The sequence below is a fragment of the Dermacentor variabilis genome, chromosome 3 (assembly GCF_050947875.1).
Source record: "Dermacentor variabilis isolate Ectoservices chromosome 3, ASM5094787v1, whole genome shotgun sequence".
Taxonomy (NCBI): Eukaryota; Metazoa; Arthropoda; class Arachnida; order Ixodida; family Ixodidae; genus Dermacentor; species Dermacentor variabilis.
Window position 1 is genome coordinate 144,312,942 of NC_134570.1, and position 20,212 is coordinate 144,333,153.

Genomic DNA, 20,212 nt, shown 5'->3' on the forward strand with positions numbered 1-20,212 from the left:
ACATAGATTGGCGAACAATGCTGAGTCAAACTGATGACAACAGTCACTTTTAATCGTGGAAGGGACACCGTAGCATGTAATCCAGAGGGCGATGAATGCTAGAGCTGTTGACTCCGCCGTTATGTCCTGGAAGGGCGTGGGTACAGGCCATCTGGTGAACTTTTCAATGCAGGTTAGCAGGTAGCGATGGTTCCCGCTGGGAGGAAGGGGGCCAGCAATACTGTCGGGCAGATGGCTAAAGCGAGCGTCCGGAGACGGGAATGTGCCTAGTCGTAGTACGGCCAAGCACTTTAGTCTGTTGGTATTCGAGGCACGCGAGTGACCAGCGGTGAACTTCTTCGTTGATTCTGGGTCGCATATGAGGAGTCGTTGTTGTGCGCGAAGGTCAGGATGAGCCAAAGAATGGAGGGTATAAAAGATGGCCCGTCGGTATGGGCGAGCCACGTCTGGTCGACGTATCACAAACGAGGCGCACGTCGCAGTGAGGAAACAAGATATCTTTAAACACCAGAGAGGTACCGGTGGTGCGAGGAATACTAATAAATCAGGGACTAACTTAGGATTATTGAGACACCTGATACCGCCCGATACTTCGCCAAAACATCACTGCTGGTCAACGAAGCTTCAAGAGGCACCAAACAGCTCTCCGTCCACCGCAGATTCGGGATCCACCCTGTGAACTGTTCACGCGGTGGATCAGTCCCCCCCCCCCCCCCCTGAGTCCGCCAATTCCACTGCTCGCGCACCGTCAGCGTGCCCTAAAGCACCTTTATGAGCTTTAAAATCGACGCACTTTATTGGGCAGCACCAACTTCCGGCTGGAAGCTGCTTCCGTCCGCCATGTTCATCCTGGGCTAGTCCAGCTGCTGAGTTCGACGCACTAGCACTTTGCTTGCTTGCTTGTGCAGGTGTGTCGGCTACAAATTTTCAGCGAAGGTGACTTCTGCATATCAGTCGCTGCTTGCTGGAAGTCAGCGTACCTTTCTGGGCGCTTCTTGCTTCCTGCTGCTGCAATGTTTCATTGTTCGTCCCAAGACAATGATTTACGCGTACTAAATACACAGATAGCACAACTGAGGGCGCAATTCACATTTCGAAAAGTCCAGCATCAGTCTGTCTTGCGCTAATCAGAAAGCACTAATCAGTCTAGCGCTAATCAGTCGACTATGAACGGCAAATTTGGCTTTGCGATTGTGGCTTCGTTCTTGAGCGCCAATAATGCTTAACCGCGTAGTGCGACATCCTACTTAAAAGTATTTAGTTGAGCTATCGTTGAATATTTAAACAGCAATATACAGGAAATTCGGTACTGGCTCTATTACAGTACGAAACGAAAGGAAAAGACGCTGCCGGCCGCGGCATTGCTATCACTCTTCTTAAAGTCGTGATTAATAAAGAAGACCTCATCGCTCGCGTTGGTGAGCTAAATTGGTGTTCTGTGTTTTCAGAGTCAAACGCAGAATTTGCATTTAATGACTTTTCAGAGAACATAAAGAAATGTATCGCTAATTCTACAAGCTTTGCAAAATGCACACGACATGTCCCAGCTATACAAAGCCCTTTGTTAACCAATGGTCTGCTACCAAACCTACGTAAAAAAGATAACCTGTACCGAAAAGTTAAACACAACGCCATTTTAACATTCGACTCAAAACTCGCTATAATATCTATTGTAACTTGCTAAACTGGCTGCTTAGGACAGCCAAAAGAAAGTATTATGAATTCAGAATTGACGAAGCCGGCGCGGATTCAAAACGGCAGTGGAATATAATAAATTCCTTCTTAAACCGAACCCATCGGGCTAAACCAATAAGTAAGCTTCATTCATCAGACGCCACCTATGGACAAGCAGAAGAAATCGACAGCGCATTTAATGAGTTTTTCTGTGACCATTCCTCTGATCACCCCACTGATACTCAACTATCATTTCAGCGATGCTTAGAATCATTGTACCTATTTCCAGCTGGCCCAGATGAAATAATTAATATCATACATGAATTAAAGGTTACGGTAGCAGGTCTGGACGAAATCAGTTCCCGTTGTCTAATGTTATCACTTTGATCTTTATACTGGAGTATTTCCAAGTCACCTAAAAAAGCAAAAATAATTCCAGTATTTTAAAATGGTGACCGCCCCTACATTTATAATTATCGCCCTATGGCTATTCTTCTTTTATGTAGCTAGGTTATCGAAAACGGTATTGAAAAACGCTTAAACAAATACTTCTCAAAATTTGACATTCTTTCGTCAAATCAATTTGGCTTCAGGGCAGGATCCTCGACCGATTGTGCTATACTTTCTTTCACGGATAAAATAAGAGACGCTATAGATGCTGTTTTCTACGCAGGATCAGCTTTTATCGACTTATCCAAAGCATTTCAATGCATAAAGCACGTCTTCTTTCTTGCTAAACTACGAGCAGTAGGCGTCGATGGCCCAGCATTAGCACTTATAAAAGTTACCTAACAGACAGACGACAAGCTGTGTATTTTAGTTCCTTACATTATAATTTCAAAATAACCAATAATGGGGTCCCGCAAGGGTCTATACTTGGCCCACTACTATTCCTGCTTGATATAAATGTTTTACCCGATTGTTTAAGAGAAACTGAGGCCTTTCTTTACGCTGACGACACTACATTACATGCAACCGATCGTTCACTAACTTCTCTGTCTACAAAGCTAAACACTGATCTGAAAAATATTTCAACGTGGTGCCAGCTTAACTGGCTAAGCAAAAATCCTACCAAAACGTATTTTATGCTTTTTCATTCGAATCATTCGATAACAGAATTCATTCCCACTGTCAACCTAAACTCCTTTAACATCAGTGCATGTAATGAATGCTCATTTCTTGGAATAATTCTTGACTCAACTTAAAGTTTACGAAGCATATCCCCTACTTGAAGCGCAAAATTTCTCCCAGTATTAGAATTTTGCTTAAATCTAGATATTATTTTAGTAAACCAACATTGCTGACCTTGTATTATTCTTTTATTCAAAGCCATCACAATTATTGCATTACAGCATGGGGTAGCACATATCCAACTCATGTAGCACCACTACAGCATTTGCAGAATCAATCCATCCGGACATTGTCGTTCAGCCCATTCAACTGCAGTGCTTCTGATTGTTTCTCAATCATAGAATATTTTCAGTAAAAAATCTTGTTAAATATAAATTAGCCGCAATGTTATTTAAGGTAATACGTAATCCTCCTCTAGTAAATATATTTTCTGCGGCTACTTTAGTTAACTTGAACCGCTCAAGGTTTGCAGCGAACTACAATTTCTTGTTACCCCTAATACATACTAATTATGGAAAACAATCTGGATATTTCGCGGCATTATGCACTTGGAACAGCCTCCCAGTAGATGTCAAGCGCTCTTCGTCTTTAGATTTATTCAAGAAAACGTTCTTTCCTTTTCTACTAGATAGCCAAAATAATCCACATATCTAAGCTATTCACTTCCATCCTGCTGATTTCCTTTCCGTTTTTCCTTTTTCTTTAGTTTCTTTCTCATTTATAGCCTTTATAAGTATTTTGGTTTGTTCTGTTGGAAATGCCTTAGACTACTGTTTTAATTCTACGACTAGCTATTGACCTTATATTACTTCACAGTTTTTACTACATTTACTTTGTATAATCTTCCTCATAGTGACAACTGTATTCCTGTTTTATGCTTTGTATTTCCTCTAATGTATATATTTTTTGACAGGAGGTCCCCTTTCAGCCACATGCTCTGGGACCTTCTTCTGTGTACTTGTGTGAACATATATGTCTCGTCCTTATTAAAGAAATAAACTAAACCGAAACTGAAACTGATTCAGGCGTAAAGCTGTTTGCGGCGTACGTAAAGGAATCCACCAATATTTATTTCGGTCTCCATTATTATGCCATGACTCCAAGCTCTTTCCAAGATCTTCGTCTTTGTACGAATCTTTATACAATAGGAGCCCTCACTAACAAATAGAGTCGAGACCCAAAATCGCCATTATGCCGCAGATGCAAGGAGAAACCAGAAACCGCTATCGACATGTTGTAGGAATACGATTCTTTGCATCTCGCACGCACTGCACGCACCAAATTTGTAGGTTCCCAGATAGCTGGTCCGGTACGGCAAAAGAATCCCAAGAGCTTGTTCGGGAAGAACTTCGCTTAACCTCCTGCTATGGAAACAGAGTGAGACCCGACCTTTCCATGAAGACTGGCGAAGATACTCTGGTAGTACACAGAGCTTTTGTGTGGGACGCCAATGAAGGGGCTGCAAAGCATAAATCACACGAGAAGGCATCTGAGCATTTTTTTCTCAACAGCTGCTTAGATGTGCGGAAGATCTCGTGTGTATGGGATTTTGGTGCAAAAAACATCGTATGCAAACAGACCTTAGACTTATTAGGGACTCTGGGATTGTGAAGACTTGACTTGCCATGGTTGAGTGTTAGCGTCCTCAGAAGTAGCTTATTCTGTTTAAGTAGGTTTATAAAGCGGGTGTATAATTGTAGGAGAATCATGATTACGTTCTCGCAATTTTGTATAGTCTTTGTTTCCTGATGTTAACTTGATTTTTTTTCACTTGTGAACGCGTGTTTGCTCTCATGTCTTATAAATTAAGCATGTGGCCGCTAACGTAAGCTAACCTAAGCTAACCTAACCAAACGTGGGCGAGACGCAAAGCCAATAATCCTCACGGCGTGACATCACTTAGTGGTTATGAACAGCGGCTGCTAAGGCGCTGTGCGTTTATTTCACTCAGAAGGTAACGCCGAAAAATGCTCCTGCAAAGCCTTGGGCAGCAGTATACGAAAAGCTTCCAAGAGCGAAGATTCTGCACCAGGAGAGAAGGCCGAGCATCTACTGCGGCCCCTAGTGCTCCCCCGGAAAATCAGTGATGTTTCTTTAAAGGTAGAGCACCGTAAGATGCAAGAAAGCTTTAATTAGACATGACTGACTCGGCACCGGCTCCGCAGGCGTGAGAAAGTCTATCCGACATAGCTTCAGACACTGCGATCGCCAAATGGGACGCTCTTGCCCACTGCCTCGCCGCACGGGCACGCAGCTTCAGAGCGTAAAGAAACTGGACCCCACTCCGCAATGCCGGCATGCCAAGGGGACAAACGGATACTACACGCGCTAAGAAATCTCCGCCGTAGTGCATAGCAGAGTCATGTACTGAAGGAGCAAAAGCCCATAGATTCTCTCTATCCTACCCGCTCGTACCCGCACCTGCTCAGAAATGGCGGGCGATCCCTCAAATGAACGTCTCATGGCGTGGAACCATGTAAGCTGTCTTCCCGCCCGCAATCTATAGTTTCAGTGACTAGCTGGAGCGAGAGGCAGACCAAACGTTTGCTGCCCGTTGCCAGCGCTTTTCATGATAGCAGCGTCCCAATGCGGGCGACGTTATCAGCCGCGGGGGCGGAGTGCACGTGGAAGCGTGGCGGACTTCACTTAATTGGAACCACCGATGTGAAGATATCGTTGACGGGACAACCAACCATATCATTCGCTACCAACTCCCAAATTCGACAAAATTAATTGGTTTCTAAGTCAAATTAGCTTTTTTTCGATTGCCCTATAATTCGGAAAATTCTGCGGGCCCTTCTTGAGCAAGGAAAATCGTTGCTCACATTGGAGTGCCAGTGACGAATCGGTCTTGCGCAAACCTGAGTCACGAATGCTCTCTTTTGATCCCACTTGTGGCCAGAAAAACAAGCTTCAAAGCAAAAGGATAACAGAGAGCACAATAGGTGGTCGTCAAAGTCTGATATGCGGGTCCACTGCTTCGTCTGTTTATAAGTGGCTCATTCTTATTTTCAGACTAATCGTCATTTCTGACGCACGTTAGGGTATCTACACCACTGCTCGCGTCGCGCATGCACTCTGATTGGAGCCGATTGTTTTTGCTGTTGAACCTATGGCGACAGTCTGAGACATATCAATCCGTGTTTTTCAGCGAGCGGCAGCCCGTGGAACAGTCTTTAGCCGGTAAAACACTACAGAGAGAGAGAACAACTTTAGTGAAAATGCCTGCAGAGTCGGTTAGGCTCCCTCCACGCAGGCAGGACAAGCTTTTACCGCGACGCGGCCACTACGTCAGTCTCGTGCATTGTGCTCCTCGAGGTCTTGGTTCCTCGCTACTTCCGCGGATCCGAGGCGGAAGAAAAATATTGCACAATGTAGGCGTGTATATATACATATCGAGGCCCGGGGTTTGTGAATGGGAGTGAGCATCGCACGCGTAATGCGCAGACTTGTCTTCGTATCCCAATGAAGCCACCTATTTTTTCATCCACTTTCATTTATATATTTTTTTAATTTCTTGAATGAATCCGTACAAGCCTTCACCTATGTTGTCCTTGGTATATTTGCCTGTTGGCTCCTGATGCTATCACTAACAAAAATTGGGCTCTCTGGTCTCTTTCTTCTTATTCATATGGATAGATAACATCGAGATGTTGCGGCTTCGTTTTCATGAGTTGTGGAAGCTAAGCGTTTGTCGTCAGTTTGCACTTGCTCAGTCGATAGTGGCTATGTATATATATCTCGGAACCACATGGAGAAGCTCATAAAGTTTCTCTTGCGAAAAAAACTGTACATCTCCGCCATAGAGACGTGACAGTGGAAATTATAGCTAGGTTTAGCATGTCTCTGAAGCTACTCGGACAGTATTCTACCAGTACTTGGTAATGGCATTTTTGGGCTACACAGCAAACAAGGCGACGGCTACGTTGCATCGGAAGCGTCACGAAGGCAGTTCTTACATGTCAAACGGCGCTAGTGCGCTGAGGAATGGGGCCACATGCTTTAAGGCATCGCTCCTCGGTGGTGCGCGCGATATGACCGAAAGAAAACCGTTGCAATTTATAGCATGGAATTTACTGTCCTTTCCACTCCTACTACCGCATGCACGACGGCGTGGCATGCACACGCAAGCACGGCAGGGACGCGTAAATTTGTGCGTGCAAGGCGCATGCCAGCAGTGAGAGGCAGAACACTGTTATGGCTCGGCTGCAGAGACGATTGAGTGGAGCATGATGGTGCGCGCTCATGGCTTTTTTTGGGTTTGCAGCCGCAAGCACTGCGCCCATTTCACGACACTGGAGAGCTTCTAAACTTCTACGCGCGAGCCGAGCATGCACGTCGATTTCATGACGGCATGACGACGGCGACGCCAACGACTATAGCGCAAGGTGCCTGAAGATTATTCTAAGCATCGCAATAAAATGTGAATTGCAGGTTCGCGCAGTAACGCAGAAATATCGGGGAGAGCAGTTGTGCGAAGCACGAACAATGATGTCGCAACATCAAGTCCAAACAACTACCATTCTAAGTAACCTACAAATTCACTTTGTGGAGTGAGTTATTTCCGAACGGAGTTTCCCGCACCGATATGGCACGAGATGAAATGATTACACAAACAGAATGAAATAACCTCGGCTATCGACGCATTGAACAAGAAGGCGGAACGGGGAAGTGTCAGGTTTCAGTGGAAACTAATCTGAAGCCTGGGTCATCTTAAGATAAGCTACATTCTGCACAATTCAATAGTTGCACCCGGAGATTAGGTACAAGGGCACGCACTGTGCATAGGTCAGGTTTCGTTCAAGTATATAAGAGAATGCTGCAGCCACCGCATCATTGTCACTGAATACATCGACTGAACAACACCAGCGATGAAGTACCAGGTGGCGTTAGCCCTTTTCGTCACAACCTGCGCAAGCCTTGTAGCATCTTCCACAGGTATGAGTAAACCGTTTAAATGAGTCGTTGCATTCACACTCGTAATGTACAAGTTCGCCCGTGCATATGACCACACAAGGCTCAGGTTTACTGACGAATAATAACGCATATTCATGTTGCGCTTATACTGAATGTGTGCATAATTTCGCAACATTCATTCGGCAATTCGATATCTAGCTCACTGCCTTTGCATATTGGCGCCTAACACACTTCTTAATTCGCTTCTAATTGAGCGGAATCTTTCATTAGAGAGAATAAATTTTGTTTTTGGGTCTCTTCCTGCCCTTATTTCTTATGATTAAATGTCGTACTAATTTTTTCTGATGCTTGTTCTCTTTGAAATTAGAAGAAACAAGATTACAAGGAAACGAGAACCTACCACGCTGACATTGTATTTTCGCGTTTGCCTTGAATTGATGCATTATTAATTGAAATGTTTGAGTACAATTAGCTTAGGCCAGCTTTCTTCTTACTTCTTTAAAGAGCGGCCGCTGCAGACATTTCTTGGTTCTTGCTGTTAGCCTCAATTTTATTTAAGTATGTATGATTTATGCGTCGAACATTTCATCACATAAAATGAAAGTGTGCATGTGGCTTAGAAAATACGGCTATTGAAACCCGCGAAAAAAACCTCCGTTATGTCATAAGACATCAAACTAGAAATAAACAGGCAATGTTCTTGAAGAGGGAGAGCTAGGAGGTTTGACTTGCGAGACCTCTACTCGGCTGCTCTTCTCAAAAACAAAATTTGCCATACCCTCCGCAGTATAGTTTTGAAACTTTCAAGACTTTAAGATTTCGTACTCCCGTATGAATAATATTTTACTTCATCATAACAAACACGTTGGCTCCCAGTCGTAACTGTTGTGAGAAAAAAAGCAAATGAAAAGTAGACATTGCTAAGGAGCATCGATAGAATTGAAACTAGAAAAGAGCCGACAATTCCATAAGATCACTTAGGTTTTTATTTCAGGGCAGCGCCAGAAACGAAAAAAAACGACGAGAAAGCAAATATTGGTCTATACTAGCCCTTGAAACTCTATCGAGAAAACTAAAAATAAAAGATTTAATATCATATCTTCATTATAGCAAATCACCGTTAAAATGTTGATAAGGTATAAAGATTTAAGTCAGGGAATATATTCCCCGACCTAAACTGTTATAAGAAGTAAAGAAATATACCACTGTATTCAGCCATTATTTCACTGCCAATTTTCGAATCTGATTATTTGATTCCAGTGGCGCACTTCCTGCTGAAATAGTTCTTTAAATATGTTTTCAAATGCTACTTGAGCACGATATCGCCGCTTTTCTAGCGTGCGTATATTCCAGTATCCTTAACAGTGAAACCAGAGATGCCATTTCTCGGTCCTTATACAGGCCTACAAGAATGAATAGCTCAGCTCGGAACGTTCTCTAAGCAATGTTGCAGACTTTGATCAAGCGCATAATTCGGCTTGCTGAAAAACCACTGACGCATTTATACCTCGTCGTGCGTACTTTCAGCAACAATCATGAACCTCGAGATTAGTGTGAATAAAGAAAATGAAGCAGCGTGACCTAAAAGAAAGCACGAAGGCAGTGTTTCTACTCAACCTCGCGTTATAGAATGGAACACTCGAATTCGGCGCCTTGCTTAAGCAAAGTTGCCAGAGTAACCTCGTTTCATTTTCGCTACGGTAATCGGCAAACTTCAACTGAAGCCATATTCTCTAGCGGAAACGTATTGGTAAACATGGCATTACGCTGCCAGCGTTCTATTCGGCTAACGAAGTGACTGCGTTTATGCTTTTCTTTGGTTTCAGGTCAAGGAGAAGAAGACGGGGTCTACGGGAAGTGTCGCCGAGCATTTCTGCTGCCACCGGTAATAGGCGAAATTTCGGAGAGCAAGAACAATCGAGAGATCCATTTCATCCTATGTCTAGAAATGCTAATGCTAACCGCCTAGATTCTTCTAGTTTCATAGTCTTGTCCTGTAAGATGCACGCTATAAAATAAGGAGTGTTCGAGCATTAATATTAGTGAATGATCGAACACGAATGTTCGAGTGCAACGACCTCCGAATACCAAACCAAATGTTCAATGTTTTCAAACTTCTTGCACAAATTTAAACATGAAGTTTGCGCGCAGTCTGCCTAGTAGAAAAATGAGATTGATACACATTTTAGGCTCATATGTAATATCACGCTCAAATATACGTCTGGAGAACGGTTGACATTGTGCGTAAAAGAAAAGCTGCTTTCTGTTATGTGAAACACTATGGAAACACCTGTAATGAAACAAGAGAACAGGCTTTTACCGAAGAGGCACGCAGAATTTTTCTTGAAGCATACAATTGCGTCTTTACAGCACCCCACCTTATATGAAAGTGATGTAAGCATCATCACTTTGTCAGAATATGAAATCTAAAGAAACAAGTACACAAAACAAATGCCACAAAACAAATCACCATCATAGTCAACTTATGAACATGCTTCTAGGCAGCTCCTTGTTTGTGGGTATGTGCCATGGTACGGGAAAGACAATCGTCAACACGCTGCAACCATTCCAAAGTGGTAGCGTGCATTGGCGTGATGTATCTATGGGTGCGGCTGTGGCATATTTTAAAAGCGTCCTTTGGTTAATATCTTACAGGAATACGGAAGCGTTACAGTCTACACAACAGTGATCAATCGTTACAGCATGTGGGCCCAATGGCTGTTTGTAGATGACAGCACAAAACAGCCCTTGGGTGCCTATAACGTAAAGCTATTCCAAACTTTTCGATTTCAATTCTGGAATCAGCTTTCAGCTATTTAGGAAAACCTTTTTTGAAGCACCGCCACTTTGCCTGTCAGGTGACGTCGCGAATACCGCGATAGGTCCCCGTCTGATATGACGTGTACACAATGATTAAGCGTCTTTGGACGGAACCCAAAAAATAGTTATTTCTGATTCGACGCCTTTTAGCCATTAACGCTCGGCTGTAAGTCAAAGGTTTTCGTGCTCCGCCCCCTTCACCTGCCTGTCACGCGACGTCACAAGAGTGCGAAAACTCAACGCGTCAAAATGACGTGTGCGTGTAAAAGATAAATTAATATTTCGGCATCTTAAGGCATCTTATTGAAAGATATTACGCACATTCTACTAGCATGTTGGAAAGTGTATCTGATGAAGTGCTTTTGTAAAGCAATTGTTGAAGTGCTACCACATTGCTCATTTCATTCCTGCATCCTCTGCGTAAGGGAAACTGCCGCGTTCATGTTCACTCACGTACCCGTGCTACGCTATCTTACGAATCTCATACTGGTATGTTTTCCTTTGCTTATTCTTATTTAAGTGTAGTGGCCGCTTCTTCGGCAGCCCTCGGTTGCGGTTATGTGCCTTAGCATGGCGGCAAAAACCATTATGTACACACGGCGATCATCTGAAATATCTAGCTGGCGTTAGCATGACGCGAAAACGCCTTACTTGGCCAACCCCTAATGTGGGTATGTGCCATAGCATCAAATAATCATCATAGGCAACTTCTGGACGTTTTTCTCTGCCACTCCTTCTTTGTAGGTATGTGCCATGGTTCGGCAACTACAATCAATCAATACGCGGCAATAACTGCAAAGTGCTAGCGTGTATTGATATGATATATGTATAGGTGCGGATGTGGCCTATTTTAAAAGTGTCCTTTGATAAATGTCCTAGAGCAATGCGGAAGCCCTACTGTCTACAAAACAGTGATCAATTGCTTCAGCATGTGGACACAAATGCCGTTTGTCGAATACGGGACGAACAGTCACCATATTCTCGCACTTTTCTCGCACCGTATTTTGAAAAGAACACTGTAAACGAAAATAAACCCACCTGGGAGTTTTTAAGAGGTGATGTGCCCTAAAACCTCCCCTCTCAAATATTTACTCCGATGTATTGGGAGCAAAACAGCGCCATCCCCTCGTTTCACTCCGCTGGCTAGCTGTGGGAGTATTAAGGCGACATGACGCGATTTTACTCCGCTTAAAAATCTTGTTCTCCCGTGAAACTCCGACAGGGAGTTTTAAAAAAACTCCCATCCGCCGATACAGGTTGGTCACGTGGCGCTTCCCATGAGGCTGTGCGCCTCGCCAGCGACCGGGCGCGTTCGGCGGAGCGGGCAGTGCTCATGGCTGACGGTTTGTTTACGTCTGTGAAGTGTCGTTCCGCGACAGCGCTTCGTCAATTTGTTTCCCGTATTTCCTTCCAGAAAGTGTTATTGGCATGCCTGAAGCTCACTGTATCTCAGCATCAAGTACATTAGCTGTGATCGCTTTGCTGACAACGATGATTGCAAGAACCACGTTTTCAAGTACGGAAAAAGGCTTAGGTATACCTCGAAGCTGCTCACTGGCTCGTGATGTCGGCTCACGTTCTGGCTGTGTTTTCGTGCTGCGTCACCCTGTCTTGTGTTCTTCAGTACGTGAAATGCGACTTCTATGACCTTTTAGTACATGCTGATAACGTCCAGTGTAGTGTTTGAAAGGACCGCGTAGCAATGGCAACAGTAGTCACTGTTCGAGCGACGACATCCGTGCTAGTCGCGCATGAATGGCGTAACCCAAGTTCGTTGCGGTGCTGTGTTGCCAGTGAGAAAGACCGGAGTGCAAGCAACTGTTTTTATGTATCTGTGAATGGATATCCTCGCCCGAAGAAAAACGGTAGGACATAAGTATGCGTACTGAAAATAAAGCTTCTTATTGAGCGATGTGAATCGAATTGTTATCGCGCATATATGTTTTGGTCACGTCGTTGCTTCCTATATTGCATTAACATTACGCTCTATCCGAGACATTGATTTAGACGCATGCCTGCTGGCTCCGAGTTTAGGGATTCACTCGACAGATCAGCGATGTAGCTCCTTTTCGCAACCGAGACAGATTGCTCGGACGCAGAGCAAGTAGTGCGGTGTATAAAATGTATGACTGCGCATTTCTCGGTGTTAATTATGTCGGCTGCTGCGGGTCATGCTCAAACGTAATAATTTCTTGCTACGCTACCACTATATCGCAAAAATTTAATTTTGCTATGCAACACATGCACTTACATTTTTCTTGCTTACTGTAACTAACGCACTACTTTTTGGCCGCGAACGCCGGCAGTGTGCGAAGTCGCTTCAGCACTCACAGAATGGCATGATAATTTTGAAAAATTACGCCATTAACTTTTTCTCTCTCACTATTTTGAATTAACAGTTTTGTGTTGCTTAAGGTATTCTGTTAATTTCAGAGAGAGAGATCTCGTATGAACGAGCATGTGAGTCGTAATTCTGAAAACAGCCCAGCTGCTCCCTAGGCGGTTTCGAGGCACACAATATCGTGGCTATATATACTGGCACCGTTGCTTCTTGAGTATCGCGTGTACGTGTGATGTCTTTCAAATTTCTGCATTGGGTGTTTCTGAAATGTTTATGTATGTCATGATATATGTGCTTTCATTGACTTGTTCCGTCGAATTCGACGCGGTCTCGTGTGCATATATCGAAATTTGACCAGCAGCCTCTGCATGTAAACATGTTCGCGCAAACTCACGCGATGGCTCTTTTTATACTCCCATTGCACCTCGAAAGAACTCCGTCAATAGCAAAGCAAAAAATAAAGAAAAGACAGAAAAAAAAACTCCCATAATTCCACGCGAAAATTCCGCTCGTACGGAGTAAAAATTTTACTCCGATCATACGGAGCAAAAAAAACTCCGAACCGGGGGGTCGCTATAGGACAAGCAGTATACTCCCACCTCGGAGTTATTTCCGTTTACAGTGAAGGGTTCCCGAATCTAAGGTAAAGAAAATATTCTGTACCAAATTTAGATATAATGCCTTACACAATTGGCTTCTTACCTTTTAAAAATAACTGTGCCCCACAATATGACATGTTCATGGTACTTCGTCTACATAGCATTTGGCGTATCGTAATGTGCGACAGCACGCTCAATCATTGCGAAGCAGGCGTGTTACAGGGAATCTGCTGCTTGCGTTCTTAGTGCGTACGCTGCACAAGAAACACGACCGGACTGAATGCCACTTTCGACACTTGTACCTGATTTCCTGACTTTCGAAAGTCTCAACACCATTAAATTTCTGTAGCGCTTTCTTTTTCTGAACATTTTGCTCTCATGTATCAAAAGGTAGCAGTTTCGCCCGAAAGGCGAAGCATCGATTGTGATAGCAAATTAGTAGACACCCATACGAAGCAAGGATACTAGTTTTATCGGCCGTATAAACTTTCAAACATTCGATTACTATCTGAATTAAAAAGCACGGTGTCAGCAAGCACAAGCAAAACGTGAACACATCCCACTCGATCGGCGGGCACACTCACTGTCAAAACGATGCTGTGATCACGTGAGCAAGCGCGGTTGCAGCTGAAAGCAATGTGACTGATGTGCAGTCTATCGCTTCAACGCAGCAGCGAAGAGAAAACATCGCGCGCAAAGGAATGAACAGTTTGCAGATCCCTTTCAAGACACAGCGCGCGCGACCTCACGAGGCCGTGCAAAGTACGCACATGACGGAGTCACTGCCGCAATGCCTCTCTGCTTTTCTCCATATATCGCGCGCGAGATTTAACCGCGATCATCCGTTGACCTTGCGCACCGTCGCGAAATGCGCGGTTGCTGGCGGAGCTGAACGCGCACCGTTCTTCCTTAGTTCCTGCCTCCCTGCTGCCCGCCTTCCCCTCCCTCGCCGGCCTTTCGCCTGACAGAAGGCTTTGCTCTTCCCTTCGTTCCTTCCCGGCGGCAGAATGAAGCGCGATTGTCGACTTCACTCGGGTGCTTTCACTCGCACATGCAGCATATGACGCGCGGCGACGGTGTTATCGCCATCGGACCTTCTACGGAACCTCACGGCAACGCCGAAGGCAAACATGCGCCTGGAGCGCTGATATAATTGCTATCGCAATAAAAAATATACTGAGGTGTAATGCTTAGAGCATCGGGTTCCTGCGCTTGGCGGCCGAAAGTTAGCACCCCGCCGGTGGACCCTGGCTAATTTATACTGCAATTGCAATTATCTACACACTCTAAGCGCTTTTCCTTCATCGCCGTGAAGTCCAAGGGCGATAACACCGTGGCCGCGCACCCTACACTGTATGCGCGAGTGAAGGCGTTCGAGGGGAACCGACGAGCGCAGCTCAATCCGCGAAAGAAACGAATGCGCGCAGGACGCGCGCCGTCTTCCGCACTGCAGGAATCATTCAACCTTTCGAGGCAACGGGGGGAGGGATGAGAGGTGGGGGCGGCGGTCGACGCCGGCTGCAAATGCGTATGTGGCGGCCGCGCGGTTGCCCGGCCGTGTTTCGAGGGCGATCTGCGTTGGGGACAGAGTCTAGGTGAGTCGTCGGCTCGTAGCTTTGTGCATACTGTGTTTTCTCGGCACTCAGGTTCCATAGAAGCGATAGAAAACAAGAATGTAACTTTGTTCGCTGCTGCTGCCGCGTTTCCTCACGCCAGCGTTTTGACAGCGAGTTTCCGCGGTCATCGAGTAAGATGTTTTCATGTTTGCTTGTGCGCGCATGACAGCATACTTGTTAATTTAGGTAGTGCGCCTATGTATTTAAGTGCTTAAGACCGAGAAAAACTATACCATCAATACTTCGTGTACCTGTCCACTAATTTGCTATCGCAAACAACGCTTCGCCTTTCAAGCGAAGCTGCGACTTTTTTTGAATTAAGTTAGTGCTAATCTACTTCGTCGAAAACACAACCAGCGACCGACTGACCGACTGAACGACGCGATAAAATGTTGTGGTGAACAACGAAAGCTTGCTGTTATAGACTCATCGGGAAACTCCCAATGGCGTTCTGAGGGCTGGCGACAAACGTATTGAGTGCCGTGCTGGCAAATTCACACGTTAAAATTCAAGGGGTGCGCGCAGGCAAAGCTTGAACTCGGGTCTCTTAAGCAAATACAGCGTGGCCAGAACGGGCTTGTCGGTTTACGATTTGTTTAATTGACCTTATATCGGTTGCATTTGACTCTGATGTAAAATGATATTTGCACTGAGACCTATTCCAATTAGTCGTCAGGAAACTGTTTAAAGTTTGCTAAGACCTTGCAATTTCTCAATGAACACGGTAGCTTATTCGCAGGTAAAACTATATGACGATGGATGAACACATGCTCATTACGCAAACGTTATAATTAAAATGGCTAGGTGAGTCTGTTGTGCCTCTTGAACGTGTAATAAAGCCGGAAGCGAACGTGCTTCAAACGCGAAAGGAATTTCCATAACGGAGTGTATATGCTGCTAGAATAATAAACAAGGTTTGAGACACGGTCGCGATATTTTAGCAGCAGCTCTTCTTGAACTTCTATCTTTCTACTTGGTTCCAGTTTGACATCTAGGTGAAGAAACCTTTGTTCATAACATCAAGGGTTTGTATATTTTCTAGTGCGTCGACTATTTCTTCACAGATTTTGCGTGAATATGTTGACAGGCCTATAAAGCGTGAAGTCGATAGCATTTTTGTGTATTTTCCTTTATATGGACGACACTTGAGGTTTTTTTTTTGTGATGATATCTGTCGAACTTTGTAGACAGTGCTTTGAAGGTTCTGAGTCAAGACATTTTCCACCTAGCCTTCACTATCGAAGCTCCAAGAAAGAAGGAAATGCAGTACCTTGGCCTATGGAAAACTTTGGGTGAAGATCATCAACTCAGCGTAAAGGGAATTAATGAAAAGTTCACGGCAGTTTTAATTTCAGCGGCAAGAAAAGCAATTCCACAAACATCTGGCCTTGTGCGCAATAAAATCTATTCCTGGTGGACTCCTGCGTGTACAAAAGCAAAAAACGCTTCAAAACAGGGCCTGGGCAATTTTAAGAAGACACCCCACCTATACCAACATCTTATGCTTTAAAGAGGCCCAAGCCAAAGCACGATTTATCCGGAGGCAGGCAGAAAAATCATCGTGGAAGAAATACATATCTTCAATAAACAGTTCACTCACGTCTAAACGAATGGGGGAATGGGTTGGAAAGTTTCCGGGACGTCACTTATCTTACACAATACCATCACATCCAAGTCCAGGCAAACAAACAAGAATACAAGAATATGCTGACATGCTTGGCAAACATTTTTGGGATGTATCCAGTTCAGTGAATTATACAAAGGTATTTTTAAAGTTCAAACAGCCTGCTGAAAAACAGAAGCTGCCCACTACTGGCGCGTCAAATGAACCGTACAATTCCACCCTCACACAACAAGAAATAAACAGAGTCCTTTCTGCAGAAAAAAAAACAGCGCCAGGTCACGACCGTATTCGCTACGCCATACTGGTTCATCTATCTCAAACATCTGTAGATGCTCACCTAAAATTTTTCAACATAATCCGGAAATCTGGTATAATGCCGGAAGAGTGGGACAAAGCAATAGTAGTTCCATTTCTAAAAGCCGGTAAATCCCCAACATCCGCAAGCAGCTACAGACCTATTGCCCTCACAAGTTGTTTGGCAAAATCATATGAAAGCATTGTCCACATAAGACTCGTTTATTTTAGAATCAATAAACGTTATAGACCCCCAGCAGTGTGAATATAAAAAAGGTTGTTCAACTACTGACAATCTTGTCCGTCTAGAGCATGAAATTCGATATGCATTTTCACACAAACAACACTGTCTTGCAGTTTTCTTTCATTTAAAAATAAGCCACATGGAGATATGGAATTTTAAAAGACCTGGCTAACCTCGGCATCCGTGGTAAAATGCTCAACTGCCTAGCTGATTTTATCTTAATAGAACATTTCAGGTAGGCCGTGGCTCAGTACATTCTCATACATTTACACAGGAAAACGACGTTCCACAAGGCTGTGTTCTCAGCACGACACTCTTTGTAGTAAAAATGAAGTCAGTTAATAAGATTATACAGTCGTTTCCTAAGCGCTCTGTATACGTAGACGATCTCCAAGTGGCCTGAAGCGCCTCAAATATGCCAACCTGTGAAAGGCAACTTCAAATTACAATAAATAGCCTTACACAATGGGCTAACAAAAATGGTTTCCATTTCTTCACATAGAAAACAGTTACTGTTTTCTTCTTTCAGAAACGAGGGCTACACAGCCATCGAGTCCTAAAATTGAATGACGCCATACTTCCGGTGAAACAAGCACATAAGTTCTTTAGGAATAACGTTTGACACCAAATTAACATTCCTAGCTCACATAAAACCATTAAAGATTAAAGCGAATAAAGCGTTAAATATCCTGAAGGTTTTATCTCATAAGCATTGGAGCTCGGACCGAACGTGTGTTTTACTTATCTAGCGGTCTCTCGTGCGCAGCATTCTATATTACGATTGAACGGTTTATGGCTCAGCCAGACAGTCTTACATTTGACGACTTGATCCAGCACATAACTTCGCACTGCGACTGGCAGTGATATTTACCGAACATCACCTGTCTGAAGTTTATAGGTTGAGAGTAATGAACCTCCCATACAGCAGCGCAGAGCATTACTCACTTTTTCCTATGTGCTCAAAGTTCAGTCCTCCCCACAACACATATGCTCCAACATATCGCAAGCAGCTTGCGCTGCGATATGAGGAATATTGTTGGGGGTATGACATCCCTCGCGAAGTCCTCCAGGTTGCCAAAAAAACACAGCGATTGCACCCGCGTTACGATTTCCCACAGATATGTGACTGGACACTAGCACATTAAATGAAAAGAGACACCTCACACGAACACATCATACAAGAATTCCGTGCTCTTCAGGAAAAACATCAAAATAATATGGCAACCTTCACTGATGGCTCTAAAGCAATAGAACACGTGGGTGTAGGGGCCGTAACAGGAAATTGGGGGAAAAAGTATTCGTCTACCAAATCATGCCTCTGTTTTCACGGCTGAAGTTATGCTGTATGGCTTGTAGTCAAAAAGATGATCACTGAGAAACATAAAAATGCAGTCACATACACGGATTCCTTAAGTACACTGAAGGCTCTACATCTGAAATCTGAGTGTGAACCCCCTCCTAGGGGTTATACTAAACATGGTCGCGCTTAACAACTACAGGAGATCAATTCGTTTCTGGTGTGTTGGGATACCAAGCCATGTTGAGATACCGGGTAAAGAAGCAGGTGATAGATGTGCATCGATGGCAGTGTACATAGACATAATAAACACAACACTTTCATATAAAGATAGTATCCGTGCAATTAGGAAGACCTTAACGTACAAGTGGCAAAAAGCATGGGACCATTACACAGACACAAGCTACATCTCACTGCACGCGTACTTGGTGAGTCGAAGTCGTGTAACCACCAGGAACGGTTATTTGAAGTAGTTCTATGCCGACTACGCACTGGGCACACACATCCCACACGCAATAATTTACTAACAAAAGAAGACCTACGAACGTGCGAGAAATGCGAAGAACCCCTAGCAGTTATGCATATATTACTCACATGCACACATATTGAAGTAGAAAGACGAAACCTATTGCCCAACCTATATCAACTACACATGCCTTTACATCCTGCTTTAATTTTAGGAAATGGTTCGATAGTCTTATTACCTGACGTGCGTAAATTCCTTGACGACACTGGCTTTTTACACAAAATATAGATTAACACAGCCTTTCTCCTCTCAAATGGTTTTATAAAACACCTAGTGCTTGGCGCAGCATAGTCTTAGCCGCTTATGCCCCACTAAACCCCATTTAACTAACATTTCTTGCAACGTGAAATGCTCGTTCTTACTCACGATGTCCAGATGAGGATCAGACGAGCCCTTCCTCAATTCGTTCTTGGAACCGAAATCATGCTGGGCTCGGCTCGAGCCTCCTTTGAAGAAATTCTTGGCAGTGCTCACTTTTTGAGGGTACATTTCTAAGGCAAAAATTTATATCTTATTATTTAAAAAATACACCACTTTGCATTAATTGTGAAACAAGAACGTAATAAATAATAATATAACGACAAAATATGGAATTTCAAAATAATTTTGCCATGGTGAAGGAGGCACTTACATTCGCATAATTTGGTAAAGCTTGCTGTAATCCTTCATATTTCATTCATTGCCAAAATAAAGTCCAACTAGTTTTGTGTGGTTGAAGCGCGCGTGGATGCAGTATTCAGAGTTTGAGGGCGTTAGCAAACTATGCATCCGCTTTCTAGAGAATCAAACATGACACAATCACACACCAACACATTATCAAAATGCACATGCTGCGTTACTGCTGCGTTTGAGCGCTGTCGTCAGCGCGAAAGGGTGCTTTTCCCAGCCATTGTCTACACCGGCAATTTATTGTTATTCTTATTGGGGCACAAGGTACATTTAAGAAGAAGCATAAAGCCGGAAAAAGTTTGATGATGAAGGTAAATTAGCAATATGCAGCTGGAAAAAGACAGTGCTGAACACACTGCTCACGTAACACTTATGTAATCATATGATTGTGCTTTTGGGATTTAGCACTCATAGCAGGCTTCACAGCAGCTAATCTGTGACTGATACATGTGAATTGACG

General features: G+C 43.9%; 1 protein-coding gene across 1 annotated transcript in view; it reads left to right on the plus strand.

Annotated features, from left to right (window-relative positions):
- Positions 1-7,365: 7,365 nt before the first annotated feature.
- The window catches only part of LOC142576357 (uncharacterized), a 57,307-nt gene continuing 44,460 nt past the window's right edge, over positions 7,366-20,212 (plus strand). The window contains exons 1-2 of the mRNA XM_075686458.1: positions 7,366-7,743; positions 9,549-9,607. Of these exons, the coding sequence (XP_075542573.1) occupies positions 7,677-7,743; positions 9,549-9,607 (126 nt within the window). The 5' untranslated portion in view covers positions 7,366-7,676. The remainder of the gene's footprint in view (positions 7,744-9,548; positions 9,608-20,212) is intronic.